The following is a 19,721-nucleotide window of genomic DNA, read 5'->3' on the forward strand; positions in this document are numbered from 1 at the left end:
TGGTCATGATGTATGATCTTCTTAATGTGTTGTTGGATTCTGATTGCTAGAATTTTGTTAAGGATTTTTGCATCTATGTTCATCAGTGATATTGGCCTGTAGTTTTCTTTTTTTTGTGGGATCTTTACCAGGTTTTGGGATTAGGGTGATGGTGGCCTCATAGAATGAGTTTGGAAGTTTTCCTTCCTCAGCAATTTTCTGAAAGAGTTTGAGTAGAATAGCTGTTAGCTCTTCTCTAAATTTTTGGCAGAATTCAGCTGTGAAGCCGTCTGGACCTGGGCTTTTGTTTGTTGGAAGATTTCTAATTACAGCTTCTATTTCCGTGCTTGTAATGGGTCTGTTAAGATTTTCTATTTCTTCCTGGTTCAGTTTTGGAAAGTTGTACTTTTCTAAGAATTTGTCCATTTCTTCCAAGTTATTCATTTTATTACCATATAACTGCTGACAGTATTCTTTAATAATCCTTTGTATTTCTGTGTTGTCGGTTGTGATCTCTCCATTTTTATTTCTAATTTTATTGATTTGGTTCTTCTCCCTTTGTTTCTTGATGAGTCTGGCTAGTGGTTTGTCAATTTTACCTTCTCAAAGAACCAGCTTTTGGCTTTGTTGATTTCTGCTATGGTCTCTTTTGTATCTTTTGCATTTATTTCTGCCCTAATTTTTACGATTTCTTTCCTTCTACTAACCCTGGGGTTCTTCATTTCTTCCTTTTCTAGTTTCTTTAGATGTAGAGTTAGGTTATTTAGTTGACTTTTTTGTTTCTTGAGGTGTGCCTGTATTGCTATGAACCTTCCCCTTAGCACTGCTTTTACAGTGTCCCAGAGGTTTTGGGTTGTTGTGTTTTCATTTTCATTCATTTCTAGGCATATTTTGATTTCTCTTTTGATTTCTTCTATGATTTGTTCATTATTCATCAGCGTGTTGTTCAGCCTCCATATGTTGGCATTTTTAATAGTTTTTCTCCTGTAATTGGGATCTAATTTTACTGCATTGTGGTCAGAAAAGATGCTTGGAATGATTTCAATTTTTTTGAATTTACCAAGGCTAGATTTATGGCCCAGGATGTGGTCTATCCTGGAAAAGGTTCCGTGTACGCTTGAGAAAAAGGTAAAATTCATTGCTTTGGGGTGAAATGTCCTATAGAGATCTATTAGGTCTAACTGATGTATTGTATCATTTAAAGTTTGTGTTTCCTTGTTAATTTTCTGTTTAGTTGATCTATCCATAGATGTGAGTGGGGTATTAAAGTCTCCCACTATTATTGCGTTGTTGTTAATTTTCCCTTTCATACTTGTTAGTAATTGTCTTACATATTGTGGTGTCCCTATGTTGGGTGCATAAATATTTATAACTGTTATATCTTCTTGGATTGATCCTTTGATCATTATGTAGTTTCCTTCTTCATCTCTTTTCACAGCCTTTGTTTTAAAATCTATTTTATCTGATATGAGTATTGCTACTCCTGCTTTCTTTTGGTCTCTATTTGCGTGGAATATCTTTTTCCAGCCCTTCACTTTCAGTCTGTATGTGTCCCTCGTTTTGAGGTGTGTCTCTTGCAGACAACATATATGGGGGTCTTGTTTTTGTATCCACACAGCCAGCCTTTTGGTTGGGGCATTCAACCCATTTACACTTAAGGTGATTATTGATAAGTATGATATCATTGCCATTTTCTTTATTGTTTTGGGTTCGAGTTTATATACCCTTTCTGAATACACATTTTAAATACTTTAGCAATCAGTGTGGTACAGACAGCTTTTCCGGGTTTACTGAAAGTGCCTTGAAAATTGTACTTCAAGCATCACAAGTGCTTACAACTGGCTGCTCCGTCTTTGGGGAATGAGAGGGAAAATTGGATCCCTGAGATCTCTGAGACTAGAATCAGGGCAGACTGAAGAGATGCGACGGGGAAAGGCCAAGTGGGGCCCTGAAAAACACAGCAGCCAAGGAAAGCAAGAGAATGAGGACAGTTAAGACGAGCTGCCCATTCTACGGCCAGGCAGCCAGGACTGAGATTCTTGAGGACATGGGAAAGCTAACACCAAAATGTATTCTTTAGACAATATGAAGAAAATACAAAGAACCCAGGGAAGAATGGAAGAAAAGAAAATCAGAGGGGTCAGTGTCCAATGACTGCTAAGTTCAGCACAGATGAACACTGTGCTAACAGCAGAGTGCAAATAGTAAAGTCGGCACAGTCGAACGTGTGGGTATAAAAGTAAAAGGGTTAGCCACAAGATTGGCACCATGCCTTTAAATCACAAACTGGATTGACCTTAAATGCAGCAGGCGTCCAAAGGACCCCTGCAGCTAGTCTGTGCAGAGACATCAATACCAGCATCGGTGTCAAAGGTTATAAATGAATAAATTTAAAGAATGAGCAAGAAGAAACCCATGATTACAAGAGAGCCAGAGAATGGCTACCCACTCCAGTATTCCTGCCTGGAGAATCCCATGGACAGAGGAGCCTGGTGGGCTACAGTCCATGGGGTCGCAAAGACTCGGACACGATTGAGCGAAACACACAAAATGACTAGTTGTCGGCTATTTATGTGCCTGGGTTATCAGTAAACATAGGCTTCCTTGGTGTCTCTGATGGTAAAGAAATCTGCCTCTAATGCGGGAGACCCAAGTTCGATCCCTGGATTGAGAAGATCCCCTGGAGAAGAGAAGAGCTACCCACTCCAGAATTCCTGCCTGGAGAATCCAAACAAAGGAGCCTGGCGGGTCCCAGCCCATGGGGTCACAGAGTTGGACACGATTAAGAAACTAATACTTTTCACTTATCAGTAAATGTGAGATAGTTCAACCGCAATGTAGTTTCTGTTCCTTAATAAACCTACTTGGGTCCAAGCTCTCAACTCAAAAAAGAATGTCATTCAGAGGTCACTTAGGGCCAAACTGAGGGCTCATTCGCCGATAACTAGCCATTCCCTTTATGATCCGGGTAAGTCAAAGGAAAAGGATGGAATCCCCAAGGCATTGCTCTAGATCTCATCAGAATCATCTGGGGAGTCTTTAAAGGGAAATGCCGCCATCTCACCCTCAGATATGCTGATTCAGTTAGACTGGGGGTTCAAAAACCTTGGGCATTACAATTTTTCAGAGCACCCCAGGTGTGAAGAAAGGTGAGAATTACATTCTAGTAGCAAGCTGGCTCGGAGAAGGCAATGGCAAGCCACTCCAGTACTATTGCCTAGAAAATCCCATGGATGGAGGAGCCTGGTAGGCTGCAGTCCGTGGGGTCGCTAAGGGTCGGACACGACTGAGTGACTTTACTTTCATTTTCACATATTGGAGAAGGAAATGGCAACCCACTCCAGTGTTCTTGCCTGGAGAATCCCAGGGACGGGGGAGCCTGGTGGGCTTCCGTCTATGGGGTCACACAGAGTCGGACACGACTGAAGTGACTTAGCATTAGCATTAGCAAGTTGGCTGGCTTCTCATCACTCCAATGATGAATGATCCTGGCTGAACTATAGTTAACAGAGGATTTTCAGCAATGCTCTCCTCCAACTTTAAGAGGCATAAAAGCTCCACTTCTCTCACAGTAATAATGGAGCCCTCCCTGAATGTGGAATAACAATTTTACTAGGTGACTACTTGTGGTTAATACTACCAGAAAAGGTGGGAAAATGCCAAAATTGAGGTTTTGCTATTCTGAGAACATTTCCCACAAGCCTTTCAAAACTGGGGGATCCCCATTTCGGTCCTCCTCCCTCCCCCTCCAGACTCACTTTCAGATGAATAAAAGATGGGAGTCAAGAAGGCTGGCAGGAGCCCTGGTTACCATGGCAGCACGCAGACGAAACGGCACAGCTCATGAAACTGATAGTAAGAGCAGGCACCAGGTGGACAGCGCGGAGCGGCGCCTGTCTCACTGACTGCTCTCGACCTCATGCGCAATTCAGTGCACGGCCTTCACCTTGTATTTCAACACGCTCAGGGAGCAGGAGTGGGCGCGGCACGGGAGTGACAGGGAGACCCGGGAGGTAAGAATCAGCAGAGGGCTTTGACAGTAGAGAACAAGGGTTATCAGCAGAGTCAGTTCAGTTTCTGTGAATCTTCTAAGTGTCACTGTATGTATGGATTCAGCAAAAGTATCAGCTGACCAGTTTAAGGGAAATTTTTTAAAAATACACCTCGAAAAGAGGCAAAAATGCACGCTTTGGCAAGAGAGTCAGATTTGCATTATCTTGGTGAACAACAGACCCAAACTGTGACTATCCTGCAGGGGTGCTTAATTCAAGCAATGGGAGGAAAGTTCTTACAGGACTACATTGCTCTAAAGAGAAGAGAAAGGGCCCAAAAGCACAGAGGAATTCAAGAAATCAAAATACCCTTCAAGAGTCAGCTGCTGCTAAGTCACTTCAGTCGTGTCCAACTCTGTGTGACCTCATAGATGGAAGCCCACCAGGCTCCCCCATCCCTGGGATTCTCCAGGCAAGAACCAAGGGTTGCCATTTCCTTCTCCAATGTGTGAAAGTGAAAAGTGAAAGTGAAGTCGCTCAGTCGTATCCAACCCTTAGCGACCCCATGGACTTCAGCCCACCAGGCTCCTCCATCCATGGGATTTTCTAGGCAAGAGTACTGGAGTGGCTTGCCATTGCCTTCTCCGTCAAGGGTCAGCTACTTCCAAGGAAAAGTGTGCCTTTCCTTCCCTAATCCTGTCTGTGTGTGTCTCTCACTCCACATACATCTTGCGAGTGTCATTATTTAGCCCACTCTCTTCCCCAACCAAGCCTCTTTAAGGTGGCTTTCTGTTCCATCATCACCAGTTGTTGGAGAGCCAAAGAACCTGGCACACAGGATGCACAAATGTCTGATGAGTAAGTACATCAGAGAATATGGAAAGATAGATGGAAGTTACTAACTGTACTTAATTCAACTAGAATGGAAAAATGGCTTCAACTAAAAAATGAAATAAAATTCAAGGAGAAATAAGATCTTCATTGCAAAAAGGAAAACAGCACACACATACACATATATACAACTACACATATATAATGTATGTACATAAAGGTAGAGACACATAAGAAAGTTACGCATATCTTGTTAGTCAAAATCAGAGATGTACAGTCAAGGAACTAGGAACAAACAGGTGGAGGGTGGAAATAAAGATACAGTGGGAGACTCATAAAGGTGCCTCCAAACTTCTGAAGATTCTTGGGATGCAATAAAACCAGTGGACATTCGACTCTTAGAGTGTCCCAGAGAGAACAGTACAACAAAGCTGAGACTCCAAACACCTACGAAAACTTCTGTTAATGAGCCAGCAAGGCCCTGTGTGGAGACTAGTACTTTACAGAGAATCTGCTATAGGGCATGACAATAAAATCTCAAATGAGAGCTAGAAGGAATAAAATCCAAAGTTAACGACAGACCTCATTCTGTTCTATTTCCTTTTCCTGTCAGTCTAAAATCAGCAGCATCTACCCTGGAGTACTGTATTCAAACTTGGAGGTCACATATAAAAGTTGTCTAACTCCCAAGGTAAGCAGAATATCTCAGTTCCCACTGTGCTTTCTGGTTGACAACGTGTTCTTTTAGGATAAGGCAGAAATGGGCAACAGGCCCTGAAATTTCGAGCTTCAAAAGCTAAGTGAAGAGTGGATACCAGGATTCCCCAGCAAGTTGGGAGGATTCAACAGAAGCCTATTTCACCCCCTCTTGAAAACCTATGAGAACTCCTCTGAAACAGTGTTGCTGTTAACACACAACTCTACAAGAATGAGGGAGAGGAGGGGAAAACAGCAATATGATTTTAGGAAAAAGAAAACAGGTGGAGAAAAAGCACCAGTGGGGAAAACCAAGAGTCAACCATATTTACACTGCATTCTACAGTCCCCAAAGACCTAGGGACCAGCAACAGAGTACACCTCTGAAAATGGGGGTGAGTTGGGAACTAAAATAAATTTGCTTGAAAGTTTATGGAGTAGCTGGACCCCTAGATGCATATTTGGAGGCTGATTCTCTGGAGTGGATAAAACAGAGAAATACATGGACTGCAGGGCACAGACACAGCTGTAAGAGGCGATATCATGCATACTCAGTTGTGTCTGACTCTTTGTGACCCCATGGACTGTTGTGTCTGACTCTTTGTGACCCCATGGACTGTAGCCCTTCAGGCACGTCTGTCCATGGGATTCTCCAGGCAATAATACTGGAGTGGGTTGCCATTTCCTCCTCTAAGGGATCTTCCCAACCCAGGAATCGAACCCACATCTCGTGTCTCCTGCATTGTCAAGAGGATTCTTTTACCACTGTGCCAGTAAGTACTCAAGAAACAATGGAACGTGCCACAGAGAACCCAAACTAGCCTGAAGGGACACCTGCTAGCTAAATCTGGAAACGTCTGAGCAAAACAATGACAGTAATGAATCATAACCTACTAAATAAGGCAGTACATGAGTTCAAACTGATAGATAAACGGGGAGAAGAGGAAATTCTTGATTTCAGTATAGTAAAAAAAAAGAAAAAGAAAAATCACTGTTTTACACTACCACAGGAATAACTTGCTCAGGCAAGAATTATCAATGGATGCTAAAACTATGGGCTAGTTTGATAAGTTATTTGTGTGAACTCTATGAAAGCCACTCAGTCGTGTCCAACTCTTTGCAACCCCATGGTCTATACAGTCCACTGAATTCTCCAGGCCAGAATACTGAAGTGGGTAGCCTTTCCCTTCTCCAGGGGATGTTCCCAACCCAGGGATCAAACCCAGGTCTCCCACATTGCAGGAGGATTCCTACCAGCTGAGCCACAAGGGAAGCCCAAGAATACTGGAGTGGATAGCCTATTCCTTCTCCAGTGAATTTTCCCAACTCAGGAACTAAACTGGGGTCTCCTGCATTGCAGGTGATTCTTTACCAACTGAGCTATCAGGAAAGCCCAAATTATGGTTTATCAGGAAAAGTGAAAGTTAAGTCGCTCAGTCGTGTCTGACTCTTTGCAACCCCATGGACTGTAGCCCACTAGGCTCCTCTGTTCATGGGATTCTCCAGGCAAGAATACTGAAGTGGGTTGCCATTTCCTTCTCCAGGGGATCTTCCAGACCCAGGGATCAAACCCAGGTCTCCCGCATTGCAGACAGACGCTTTAACCTCTGAGCCACCAGGGAAGCCCAAGGAGATAAACTCAATTATCTCCCCTACAACTTACTTATTACCAAAAGGGAAACTGTTAACTAGATAGTGGAGAGACATAGTAGGTACCACTTGAATCAAGTATCAAAGTTAATGTCAACAATAATGAGACAACACATCACACACCTCCCAGTGTGAGGCTTTGTGGACCTATTATTATTGCTTATGTTGTAGTCAAAATGTAACCAAAAATGCAGAGTGAGCCAAGTTATGAGGAGAACAACCCTAAACAGGAGTGGAATTCACAAAATGACTGGCATCTAAACTTCAAAAATATCAATACTACAAAAGACAAAAAGAACAGCTGAGAAACTATTTCAGACTAAAAGAGACATCAAAGCTAAATGCAATGAACTGGTTTCCAAACTTAAAAATAAAAAAAAAGTTGCTATAAAAGGACATTTAAGAGTAACATTTGAATAAAAACTTTAGATTAAAATATTGTACCACTGTTTTCAGATTTCGATAATTATTTTATGCTTATATGGGTGACTGTCCTTGTTTTAAGAACTATACCCCCAAGTACTTAAGAGGGTAAAGGGGAGTGAGGTGTGCAATTTATGTTTTCAAATGGTTCACAAAAGTGTCTGATGAGAGAAATGACAAAGCAGTCGCAGCCAAATGTTAACTTATATAAATCTGGATGAAAATGATTCCTGGGTTCTTCACACTATCTTTACAACTGTCCTACAATCTGCAATTATTTCAGAGTTAGAAATGAAAACACTGAGCATATTTTTATTTACTCTGTTTTATATTCTCAGTTAATACTTGTGAGTCCATGCTTCCAAGGTAAAGAAGAGCAATAAATGGTAAGGGAAATGCAATGGAACTCTTTATGAGCCAAAAGAAAAGGAACTGAGACACAACCTCTTGAGGACGGACGTGTGTTTGTACTGAAAATACTCAGTCACAGAAATGTAAATTTTTCATTTTATTCAAAGTTGGTACAGAAGCGCTAACGTTTCCATAAAATAATTACTATACTTCAGTTACAGGACAAAATACCACAGAAAGGAATATACTTTGCAAGAAATGTAGCTCATCTTAAGTTTCCAAATACTTTTAAAGGCTAATGCAGCAGCTGGCAAAATAACACACAGTACACAAAGAACAGTGTATTTTACAGAGTCAGTAATGAAAACTGACAGCTCTTTAGCAGATTTGCTTCATTTTTTTAAAACAATAACACTTTTAGAAACACATTAAACCAAGATCATACATGTCTACAATTTAAAAAATCAGATTGTATACAATAGGTTAGAAGAGTCAAGTTAGAATTGTCATGTATGGTTAACAATCCTAAATCTACAATTTCAATTGTATTCCTTTCAATATGGAAGTTACCTGATTTATACCAAACTCTACTTTCTGTTCGCAACTAAAACATTGTACAATGAGATGGACTTGATAAGTCAAACCTTAAAAAAAAACAAAAAAAAAACGCTGCAGACAATGAAGGGTACACTGGAAATCAGTTTACAATTCAAAAAACTCACCAATAACTCAACAACTTCATTTAAGATCACATTTGGTCTACAATGCGTAAATGACGAAACAATCCATGTACACAATACACACGCCAGTGCACAGACTGGTCTCTCACAGAACGTGTGAACAAAGCTTTTAAGAGGCAGGACACTGGGAAAAACATTTTTCAATGTAGACATCTGTTAAAAATGCATTAATACTTACATATCAAAATTACTAGATAGAAGGCAGCAGTACTCTGCTGACATTTGGCTTAAAAATAAAGGAATGAATGAAGCAATTTCACAGGATATTAGAAAAGGAATTGGTTTTCTTCTTGAAGAAGACTACTAACTTTTGCACAGCAACTATTTTTGATATCCACCTTATCAAAAAAAAAGGAGCAGCAGCAAGCAGCAGCACTGAGAAACATAACATAGTTCATATGTGATTGCCAACACAGGTCCAGGTAACAAGAATGGGACATTCAAGCAAAGAAAGGGTAAATCCTCGCTTTCATTTCTGAACTTTGTTGGCAATCCATCAACTGAAGCAATCATGGTGGGGGGAAGCAGGGCAACAGATTCCATACCATCATCTGACACGAATGTAATATGTCATTATTTAAAAAGAAAATAATAAAGCTTTTGCATTTTAACAACCCCACAGAAAAGTCCATGAGCAAACAAGACTAGTTGATCTGTTTGCCACTCAAAAGAGATCTCACAGTGAAATTAGAAAGTTCTAATTGTACATATTTACACCGCTACAACCACGTTCACCTAGACTAATTAAAGCAATTTTTCATGGAAATTAGAGATGAAAGATATTCTGCCAAAGGAATCTTCAACTTAAAAACAATTGTAGATTTAAAACAAAATTTAAAGGTACAGAGCACATTCTATATAGTATATAGAACTAACCAGTTATTACTGCTTTGCCTTACACACACGGCTAAGCCAAAGATGTTCCTCAAACTTCTCCTTTTCCCTGTATTTCTCATTCCTCTCCTCAATGCCACCAAAGCCTGAGGTGCTACATTCTTAAAAACTGCTGTAGGGACACACCTGCTGGCTTTCTGCTGTAGGCCATACTCTCTCCCTCAAAGTGCTCAGGTTAATTCTTCTAAACCATGTTCCATTAGTCTACACCAGATTGACTCTTCATTCCATATTATTATTAAAGTTGACCATCCCTAAGATAAATGTATGAAACAGAGGAGTGGGGAAAAGATAGTCACTTCTCTCCATTCTGAGAGTTTTCCTATCTTTTGACGTATGGGCAAGATCCGAGAGATGTATTTATTCACTGCCAATAAACAGGGACTATTCAGATGAAGAAAGTGAGGAGTAAAATAAGGGCAATGCCAAGTGCAAGAAAACACATTATTTTTTCTTCTTTTGCAGGCATATTCATAGATTTCATCTAATCTAGTCTTGTAACACAACAGGCAAAAGAATCCTTTAGACTCTTACAACCAAGGTGAAAAGCAAAAAGTAGTTCATTTGGCAGATGTCTCATTTTGTTTGATGCTTGTGACACCTGGATCGAATTCTGCTCTATTAAAATGAAGGGTAGTCAGGCATATGAAAAAATAACTTCATTAAGCTTATTAAACTTACACGAAGATTAAAGATTAGTATTTGCCCTATTAAAATGTGAGATTTCTCCATGCTCTCAGGGTGCTATTGACAGGAGGTAAAATTTCCCACACATTTACGATTAAAAAAAATAACCCAAAGGCTCTACAGCTTAAAGCAGAAGTCTGTCAAAATGTTCCACCCACCAGAAACCTAGAAGTCTGTTCCTGTTTCTCCAGCTCGCCTGTAGGGAAGAGCCCACAGACCCCGTTTTAGCAGTCTTGACACTAGTATGCTTTCCTCCACCAAAGCAGTACACAGGTCCTCAGACTAGAACACTGACTCTCTTATGATTGAGGACCCCCATTCAGGTACCTCTCACTGTCCAGGGCTTGCAACACTGCGGTGCTCATCCTGACAACTCCGGAGACAACCCATGGCGGGCTTTCTACGCTGGGCACTTGTGGGATACTGAGAATACTGTTAGCCTTGTGCTTTCCACACGTGGAGCTACACACGAGGGAACATGGTTTTGTGCTTTCTATAAAACTTCTTTTAAGCTTTTTTATCATGGAATGTGAAACTCTTGTCACATATATGTTCTCAGACATGCCGACCTAACCTACACTGGCAAATGATAAAAGTTCAAACACATTCACAGAGTAAGTAACCTTAAATCTTTAATTAAGGATATAAAGGAAACAAATGCAGATGAATAAATAACATTTAAGCTGCAAGACAAGTTAGACCTACCTGGTTCTTTGAACCTAAATATAGGCTGCATGTAAAATACGTAAACATAAATGTATTTTCTTCACTAGTCATAGCAAAATTTAAAAAGAGGAATTGTGTAAGAGTTATGTATCAAGAAAGGGAAAGGTGTGAACTAGCAGATTAAATATCAGCAACCAAAAGGCACTAATTAATCAAAACATAAATTTCAGAAGTTGATTAAGGAATACCCTACAGAATGGCCTGTGCCAATTTGGGACCCTACATAGCAATGAGCTTAATTTCAGTTTCCAACTACTGAAACAAAAAAGTGAGTTATTAATCAACATTCCACTTACAGAGGTATAAGGGACACTGATATACTGAAAAATTATCCAGACAAGTTTGTCCAGAGGCAATAAAAAAAATAAACACTCCTTTATCCAGCAGCACTAGGGAACAAGGTGAATTTACCAGGGAAAATACAAGTCTCCAATAAAGATGTGGTATCTACTCTTGATCTGTGCTGTCGCCGAAATCACTGAAAAATGTACTTCCCTCACTGACAGAGTTCACTTTCTGTAAACTGTCTTTGGGGAGGGGCGTGGCTCCATTATCAGGGAAACAATTACAATCCAGGGCTTCTCTGAGGAGAGCAGGGCACTGCACCTACACTAACAAGAATCTGAGACCACTGTGCTTTGTCTTATTTATTCTAGCATCCCTCTACCCAAACACACTATAAATCCAGGTAACCAAATCGAACCACAAAAGTCATTACATAAATTAAGATTATTGGTTTAAGTCAAGTCTCAGATTATGGTCCTCCCTCCAAAAAATAAAGTGCATGAGATAAGATATGATGCAGATACATCAAACCTTTGTTTTTACTTCTGAACAAAAGACTACATGCCAATGGTTAAGGCTGTTAGTTACCAGATAAATGGGGTGCTTAACCCGAAATGAAAAGCTAAACCCTATCTTTTACAAAGGATTTGAGATGGAAACAAAGATAAATTCTATCAATTCACATAACATTCCTTTAAAGGTGAATCAGTAGTTTAAAACCTTATTCCCAGCACTGGAGAGAGAAGTTTAAATGAGAACATGTATATGACAACGTGAATAACGGCGTGAGACTCAGCACTGGCAAAGCTGTCAACTGTTTTGGACCTTAGCTAAGTTCTGTTCTGCAGTCAGAGTATCTGAGTAACTAGGGCTTCCCTGGTGGCTCAGAGGTTAACGCATCTGCCTCCAATGCGGGAGACCCGGGTTCGATCCCTGGGTCGGGAAGATCCCCTAGAGAAGGAAACGGTAACCCACTCCAGTATTCTTGCCTGGAGAATCCCATGGATGGAGAAGCCTGGTAGGCTACAGTCCATGGGGTCGCAAAGAGTCGGACATGACTGAGCAACTGAACAGAACAGAACAGAACTCTTCCATCAGAGGTGAGAGTGTGACCAAAAAACACACCAAATTAGGAGAAGCTAGCTTAATGGAGGAAAAGGGGGTTTGCAGCCCTGAGTTAAGTCAACCAAGAAAACCAAGCATAGTGATTAAAAGATTACTTCTTACATAATCCAGATTTACACCTAACTAGTACAGAAGAGTTTCTCTATATGCCAACTGACTAGTTCCAACTTTTTACCTTTAATTGCTGCAACAAGGCTTTTCGGCATCAAAACAAACTCCATTCCTCTCTACATTGAGATACCATCATTTCCAAGGGACTGGTATGAATTTAACTTCTTCTGCCTGATTTTTGAAAAATGAGCTTCGAGAATAAAATTCTGATGAATTATAAAGGCTTTTGTTATTAGTGAACACAAAGTCTGAAAATAAAACTCTGGAGCATTAACAGTTTAAGCTAATGGATATTTTAGTATATTTAAACGCAACTACTATTTAGTGAATCATTCTCTGGATCCAGGCCTTCAAATCTGGGGCAAAGCACCACTTGTACACACCATGGCAATAAGCCTGAAAAGTGAATTAAGCTGACAAAAGATCAAAATAGGAATATGTTAAGTGTTCAAACAAAGAATAGGTGAATAATTAAAGCAATGTGAGGGAAGACAAATCAAGGGGAAAACCAAACCAATCTCTCTGAATGGTAGGTGGGCCAACACACAAACAGGAGTTAAGTCCTATCTCTGATGTCTGCTCAGGCTAATGTCAACATTAAAAGGACAAGCAACTTAACACCCAGAAAATGAGAAATCCCATGAATACTGAAGCCTAGGGCTGCTACACCCAGGTACTTCTCAGCATCTCATCTAGTAGTTTTTCCGACTTCTTCAGAAAATCTTGTCCTGGCAGGTCTCTGTAGTCACATAATTTAACAGCAACAGTCTTTAAACATCTCTCAACCCAAACTCGGAAATGCAGAGGTGTCACTGCTAAATACCTGTGTGGTCATTTTCAGCTATCATACCTCAGATGAAAATGACACAGGGGAGTACAGCGTAAGCAAAGTACTGCCAAGTGGGAACATTAATGGGTCTAACTTTTTAATAGCTAATAATATAGCAGGTCTACAGGGTGGTGAAGAATGAAAATAACCTGTATTACGTGATCTCTAAAGAGAGAGGATCCACAAAATTCAATATAGAGAAGATAGCAATGGACTGAGAAATGTAGAGACGTAAAGGTTCTAACCACCTTGGACAAGACTTTCAAGTCCCTACTCAGCCTCAGGTTAGAGAACTGAGTAGCAACCTTCCTCCTCAATTCTTAAAATGTGAAATTTCATTAAGCAACAGGCCCCTGTTAATTACTTCATGTGCCATCCCTAAGAGTTAGGGCTTTGTGACCCAGGCCAGCCTCTTTCTGCAAAAAGACAATGGCGCCTTTGAGCCAAGTGAAAAAGAAGCCTTGGGAGATCAGATCTGCTGGACTGAGGCCAAAGGACACAGCAGCACTGCTACTGCTTGATGCTTCTCTAACCAGAAGACAAGAGTGAGAACTTCATCAGGAAAGAAAGGCTGGGGAAAAGGTTGGCTCTGCTGTTTCAAAAGCCACTTACTATCTCAGGGTAGAAGGACAAAATATCCTTCAACAGGGAAATGAGATGCCCCACAAAGGAACCCATAATCACTCTGCATGCCAGGGCAACAAGCTCTTCTCATCAGATCTTGAGACTAAGACTGCCCGCGAGGACAAAATCTAAGAACTGGGGATACCAGATGAGACAGCATTTTTCTCCACCTTTGAATACCAGTGTCCTCACTTCATTCTGACTCTTAGCTAACTGTATCAGTCAATCACTCTTAGCCAGTTCTCAACCTTAGCTTGAGAAAATAAGAAAATATATACATGTTAACATCTAGGTATCACTGTCATCACTTAGGACCCATTTAGTGTAAAGTATGACTATTTTGCTAGCTTTACGAGAGACTATGTATCATTCCATGATCATTCTAACAAAGTAAGGACTGAAGAATGGTCCCTTGAAGTGAAGCGGCAATCAGCAGTTCACATACTCATTCAAGCACATTATCTATTATTGGGAAGCAATAAGAAGGGCAAGCTTCAGGGACTTCAGTCTAAATAAAGTGATGTTTACACTGGCAAGAATAAACAATCCTAATGGATATGCTAATAACCATTCCTTATTTACAAACATTAGTACTCTAAACTTGACCTACTGCTATATACACACACATAAGACACAAGATGATGTATTTTATGTATCATACTAAGACAACAGCAGAGAGAAGGCAGGGGGATGCTAAGACCCCAAACTATTAGGAGTTAACATTAAATAAAGGGGGTGAAATCCACTTAGACACCACCTATTCATTTATGCTTTTAACAGAAGGGATAAGAAGGCTGCTCAGCCAATATGTCAAACCTCACTGCTGAGGTACACAGCAATGTGTTCAAAGAAACATTTTAATTTCTACAAGTTAATGGCAATTTGAAAAATCTAAGATCCTATTATTTCCCCAAATACCAAAAGGCTGTCTCAAAAGAAGAACAGTTCCTTTGAGAAAAGAAGAGGACAAACCATAAGTCCAGATTTGGACACCTGGTTTTCTGTTCTTCCCAACAGACTTTGTAACCTTGGATATGTCACAGCCTCAGCCTCCACTCAAGGATGGTCCTTACTTTCATTTGGCCCCCAGCTTATAAACCTTAAGAATGAAACTAAAAAAAAATCCACAAGGCACTCTAATAAGCTCTCAGAAATCATACTATTCAAATACAAATTATTTTTTCAAATACAGACTCAGTCCATTAGAAAACCTCCTGGAGATGGGAAGACATTATGCTACCTAATAATTTCTAAAAATCAACTTTGAACTAATCAAGTCCATCATAATGAACTTAGTTTACAAATACAAAAAAATTTAAAGTCATCAGGACTGAGTTTTGATTCAAAATCTACAAAAGTATCTAAAAAAGTAATAATTTTCCCCTAAAGAATATAAGATTAATAAAATCATGCAATTTAAAAAATATCAGAGATTACAGAAAAGTCAAAGAAAGTAGATACAAAATTAGTTTCCTTCATCTGCCATGGAGGAAAAAAGACAGCATGCACAAAGAACGAGATCATGTGGAGAGCTTTTCTCAAACGTCTTTTGTACCCTTTGCTCATGAAGGGGAATCCACCTGTGAAAAATGGATTCTCTTCCAGGAATGCTGAATCTGGATACCAAGCCAGGTCGAGACAGAGGATCCTGCAATTACACAAGTCTGTAATCTCCATAGGACACACTATTAAATCCGTAGAAGTTCTCTTGAATATGCTCTCCATTCTACAGAAAGACTATACTGCAACCCACCAGTGGCAAAGCATGCACTCTTTTGAGTTTTCTGTTACTGATGGCCTGTTTGCATTGAAATATCCTCATGCTCTAAGTCCCTGTAACTGTTTAAACAAAAATGCAAAGGCTGCATACATATGTTGTCTTTAAAAATAAATTGGGAAAAAAACTTATGAAGTATACATTATGATCTCAGAATGATATTTTCACTCTAAAAACTCAAAGTCATTGTATCACAATCTAATCAAGTGGGGCAACCCAACACAAAAGCTGAGTTAATTTTTCTTCAAATTTCCAGACATAATTTTCCAAATGGATCCACTCAGGAAGGTTAACTGGTTAATAAAGAATGTTACCAAATGACAAGAACAAAGCTAGAGAATTCATGGTGTAGGAGGAATCACCTGTTCAGCTTAGCTGATCAAACACTGCTTTAGGGGATGCTTATTTTCAAACCACATAAACAATCTTAACGTGGTCAGTAAATTTGGGGATCATCAGCAATGTTAACTTCATTTCCCCACCCATAATCATTTACAATACAGTCATGACAAACAACTTTATATAGACAAGACTACTTGGTGGTCATTTAAGTGTGGTTCACTTAAACCTTCAGAGGAGGAAAAAAAACAAAAAAGAAAAAAAAAAAAACATAGCTGGAACTTTTTTCCAACATTCCATATACTGGTGGTACAGGAACAGCTACAAGAAACATTCCTCTTCCTTTCTTCCAGCATACAGAATCCATAGGCTCATGCTAACAAAACGAACCTGGCAAACAAACTTGCCCTGAAGCAAGTACTCCACAAGCACATGTTAGATTTTCAGAACATAATGGATTATACAATGTACAAATTCAGTTCTTTAAAACGGGAGTAGGGATTACAGAGACAGAGAAAAAACTTTAAAATGAGCAAGTCTTCTATTTCAGGGTAAGAAGGCCTACCAAGATTTGGCAGTGCGGACAGTACATCTCACTTGTGACACCTTAGCGTATAACTCTGCTTTAAGTGCTCTAGAGAATAATTGGTCTCTCCTTACTTTGGTATGGAAAATTTTAAACCACATTTGCACAATTCAGTCTGTTTAAACAAGTTTTACTTCATTTAGGTTGAAAATTTACTTTCATCCATCTCTGGGAAAATAAAAGTCTTGCAAATAGATGATTTTTCTCCTAAGTAAAATTTGGCTAAAACCTACAGCGTAAACAATGCCTGAGAGATGCAACAGTTACATAAGTTTGCAGGGGGTTTCTTTTGTTGTTGTTTTCCAAAGACCAGTATTTTCTTAAATTAGTGTCTCATCATATCCTTAAAAGTTCATAAGGAGAAATAAACAAACATGAAAATTCCAAGTGAACACACAGCAAAAAGTCCAATATTGAGTATCACTTTAACTTGTGGAGGTTCTTCCAACATTTGTAAACAAACAGCCTCCTCCTCCATCAGGTCTCTGAGACTCCTCTTGCTAAGGCTCTTACTTTTAAAGCCACAGAACCAATCGATGAACTTCCAGTACCGGCTTCCGTCCTCGGCTTCTTTCTTTCTCTCTTTCTCACCCATGAGAGCTGCCTGCCCGTTGGAATATGCATCCACGGGTGTTTCTGCCTCCGAATGACCTAAGGAAGCCACTGGGTTGCCCTCCTCTCTGCAGGTCACCAACAGATTAACATCTTCTGGCTGCAGGCCCTTGATACTGTCCTCAGACTTCCCGTTGGGGATGACGTGGTTGATGGCCTCGCTATTCTCACTGCATCTCAGAATGCTCTTCTCTTGCATTTTGTACGGTTCATCTTTTGGGGAGCAGCTCTCCTTAACCACCAGGCTCTTCTTAGACCAAAAGGTGGTGGTGCGAATCTGTTCCTTCGTAGGAGGTGGTGTGAGGAGGCTAACAATTACAGTAATGAGTCCTGTGATCCAAAACAATGCTGTGGCCACATACATGTAATGGATGTCTTTGATGAAGACTGGCCTGTTATCAGGCTGGTCACATTCCGGGGCACGGTAGGCAAAGGCCAGTGTCAAGCGGACTGCTCCAAGGATAAAGCCCGCCATTCCACCATAGAAAGCCCCCTGTTCATTGCAGCGCTTCCAGAAAATCGCCAGAAGGAACAGGGCTGCAACCGGGGGCGTCAGGTAGTCAGCGACCTCCTGGATGTACAGGTACATCTGGCCTCCTTGCATCTCCACAATGATGGGCACCCACGCGATGCTGATCACCACCATGAAGGCCACAAATATCCTGCCCACGATCATCAGTTCCCGGGAGCTGGCGCTCTTGCGGATGAGTTTGTAAACGTCGAGGGTGAAGATAGTGCTGGCGCTGTTGAAGATGGAGTCCAAGTCACTCATCAGAGCAGCGATCATCACGGCCATCATCAGGCCCCGGAGGCCCACAGGGACCAGCTTCATCACCAGGCGGGGGTAGGCAATGTTAGAGCACCCAGCTCTGCTTCCACACACCTGCATGCAGTGCTCAGGGTTGATGCAAGCTATGTCGTCAGCAAACAGTATCCGGGAAATCATTCCGGGGACCACTATGATAAACATCGGCAGAAGCTTCAGGAAGCCGGCCATCAGGGTGGAGCCTTTGGCATGAGCAATGTTTTTGGCTGCTAGGACCCTCTGCACAATGACCTGGTCGGCACACCAGTACCAGACCGAAGCCGGGGTCTGCCCGAGGATGAATCCAGGCCAAGGAACGTCTTCATCTGTTGGGTTCCGCAACATTTTCAGTGCATCTTTCTTGGGGTGGACATTACAAGAATTTGTGTTGGAAAGGTTGTACGTCAGCAGGATGGAAGTGACATTGGGTGAGGCCAACATGTACCTTCTCTTAACTTCCTCAAACCCGCCAATCTCCATCATGCTAATCACCATAAGTGTGAGTGCCCCAACAATCATGAGCAGAGCCTGCAAGGTGTCTGTGTAGATTACTGCGACAAGGCCTCCGGTGACAGTCAGCAAAGCAGTCATGCCAATGAGCAGGATGACAGACACATAGAGGTTCCAACCCAAAGACTCCTGGATAAAGAGGGCACCTGAATACAGATCCACTGAGAGCTTGGTGAAGATATAGAGAATCAGAGACAACGCTGCGAAATAGACCTGAATCCTATGGCCACCAAATCGCTTGGACAAGTATTCAGGCATGGTGTATACCCCCGACCGGATGTAAATCGGGATGAAAACCCATCCCAGAAGTTGCAAAAGCAGCAAGGCATTGAACTCCCATGCGCCCACTGCAAATCCACTTGCCGCTCCAGATCCTGCCAGCCCAATGAAGTGCTCACTCCCAATATTGCTCACAAACAGAGAGGCACCAATTGCTACCCAGGTCATAGAGCGCCCCGCCAAGAAGTATCCACTCACGGTGCTTCTATTAGATTTCCACATGGCAAAAAAACCAATGCACATGACCAGGATAAAATACAGGGCCACTATGGCAATGTCTGCTGTCTCCAGTACAGCCCTCATGTTTGGTAACTTTGCGAATAAAAGCGTCCAATGACAGAAGTGTCCGACTTTTTATTTACTCATGAGTAACCCCAGCCAAGTCTGGAAACCATACGTGAACTGGACTACACAGAGCAACACAGCAGGTCAAGGTCTTTGTCCTTTGGTTTGCTGTCTTGATGGTGGTGGTTGTGATAAACTTTGAAGGAGACAGTTTAAATTTTCCTCCGCTTCTTAATTGGGATTGAGAACTTAGCTCGTCCTCTTAATCCACTCTCCACAAGACCATCAGCATTTACTCAGGGGCTGGAGGAGACATTCTGAGTTGCAGCTAAGTCTAGTGAAGCCTACTGTACCAACCCTGCAAGGCAGCAAAGACAAAAGACAAAGATTGAATTAGAGGAGGGGCTCACCAAGCGATGAGGAAACTTTCAGTCTAACAAAACGGCGCAACAAGACATTATTAAAAAAAAAAAACTTTAAAAATATATATACTTTAGTTCCACAGGAAAAAGCGATCCATGCTATCACTTAATGTCAGGGAGAGTATTCATCATTTTGAACTGAAAACAAAAATATACTGTCCTA

The 19,721-nt window shown here is 41.0% G+C and overlaps 2 protein-coding genes across 4 annotated transcripts in view; both read right to left on the reverse strand.

Moving 5' to 3' along the window:
• Window positions 1–19,721, reverse strand: part of MRPS6 (mitochondrial ribosomal protein S6) — a 70,585-nt gene that overhangs the window by 28,734 nt on the left and 22,130 nt on the right. The gene's annotated exons all lie outside the window — the stretch shown is intronic.
• Window positions 1,615–19,721, reverse strand: part of SLC5A3 (solute carrier family 5 member 3) — a 40,241-nt gene continuing 22,134 nt past the window's right edge. For all 3 annotated transcript variants that reach the window (XM_088835603.1, XM_088835606.1, XM_088835609.1), the window contains one exon: window positions 1,615–19,494. In XM_088835603.1, the coding sequence (XP_088691729.1) occupies window positions 16,998–19,154 (2,157 nt within the window). In that variant the 5' untranslated portion in view covers window positions 19,155–19,494 and the 3' untranslated portion in view covers window positions 1,615–16,997. The remainder of the gene's footprint in view (window positions 19,495–19,721) is intronic.

Source organism: Moschus berezovskii, chromosome 1, assembly GCF_049115385.1.
Source record: "Moschus berezovskii isolate FMDL1 chromosome 1, NW_MosBer_1.0, whole genome shotgun sequence".
NCBI lineage: Eukaryota > Metazoa > Chordata > Mammalia > Artiodactyla > Moschidae > Moschus > Moschus berezovskii.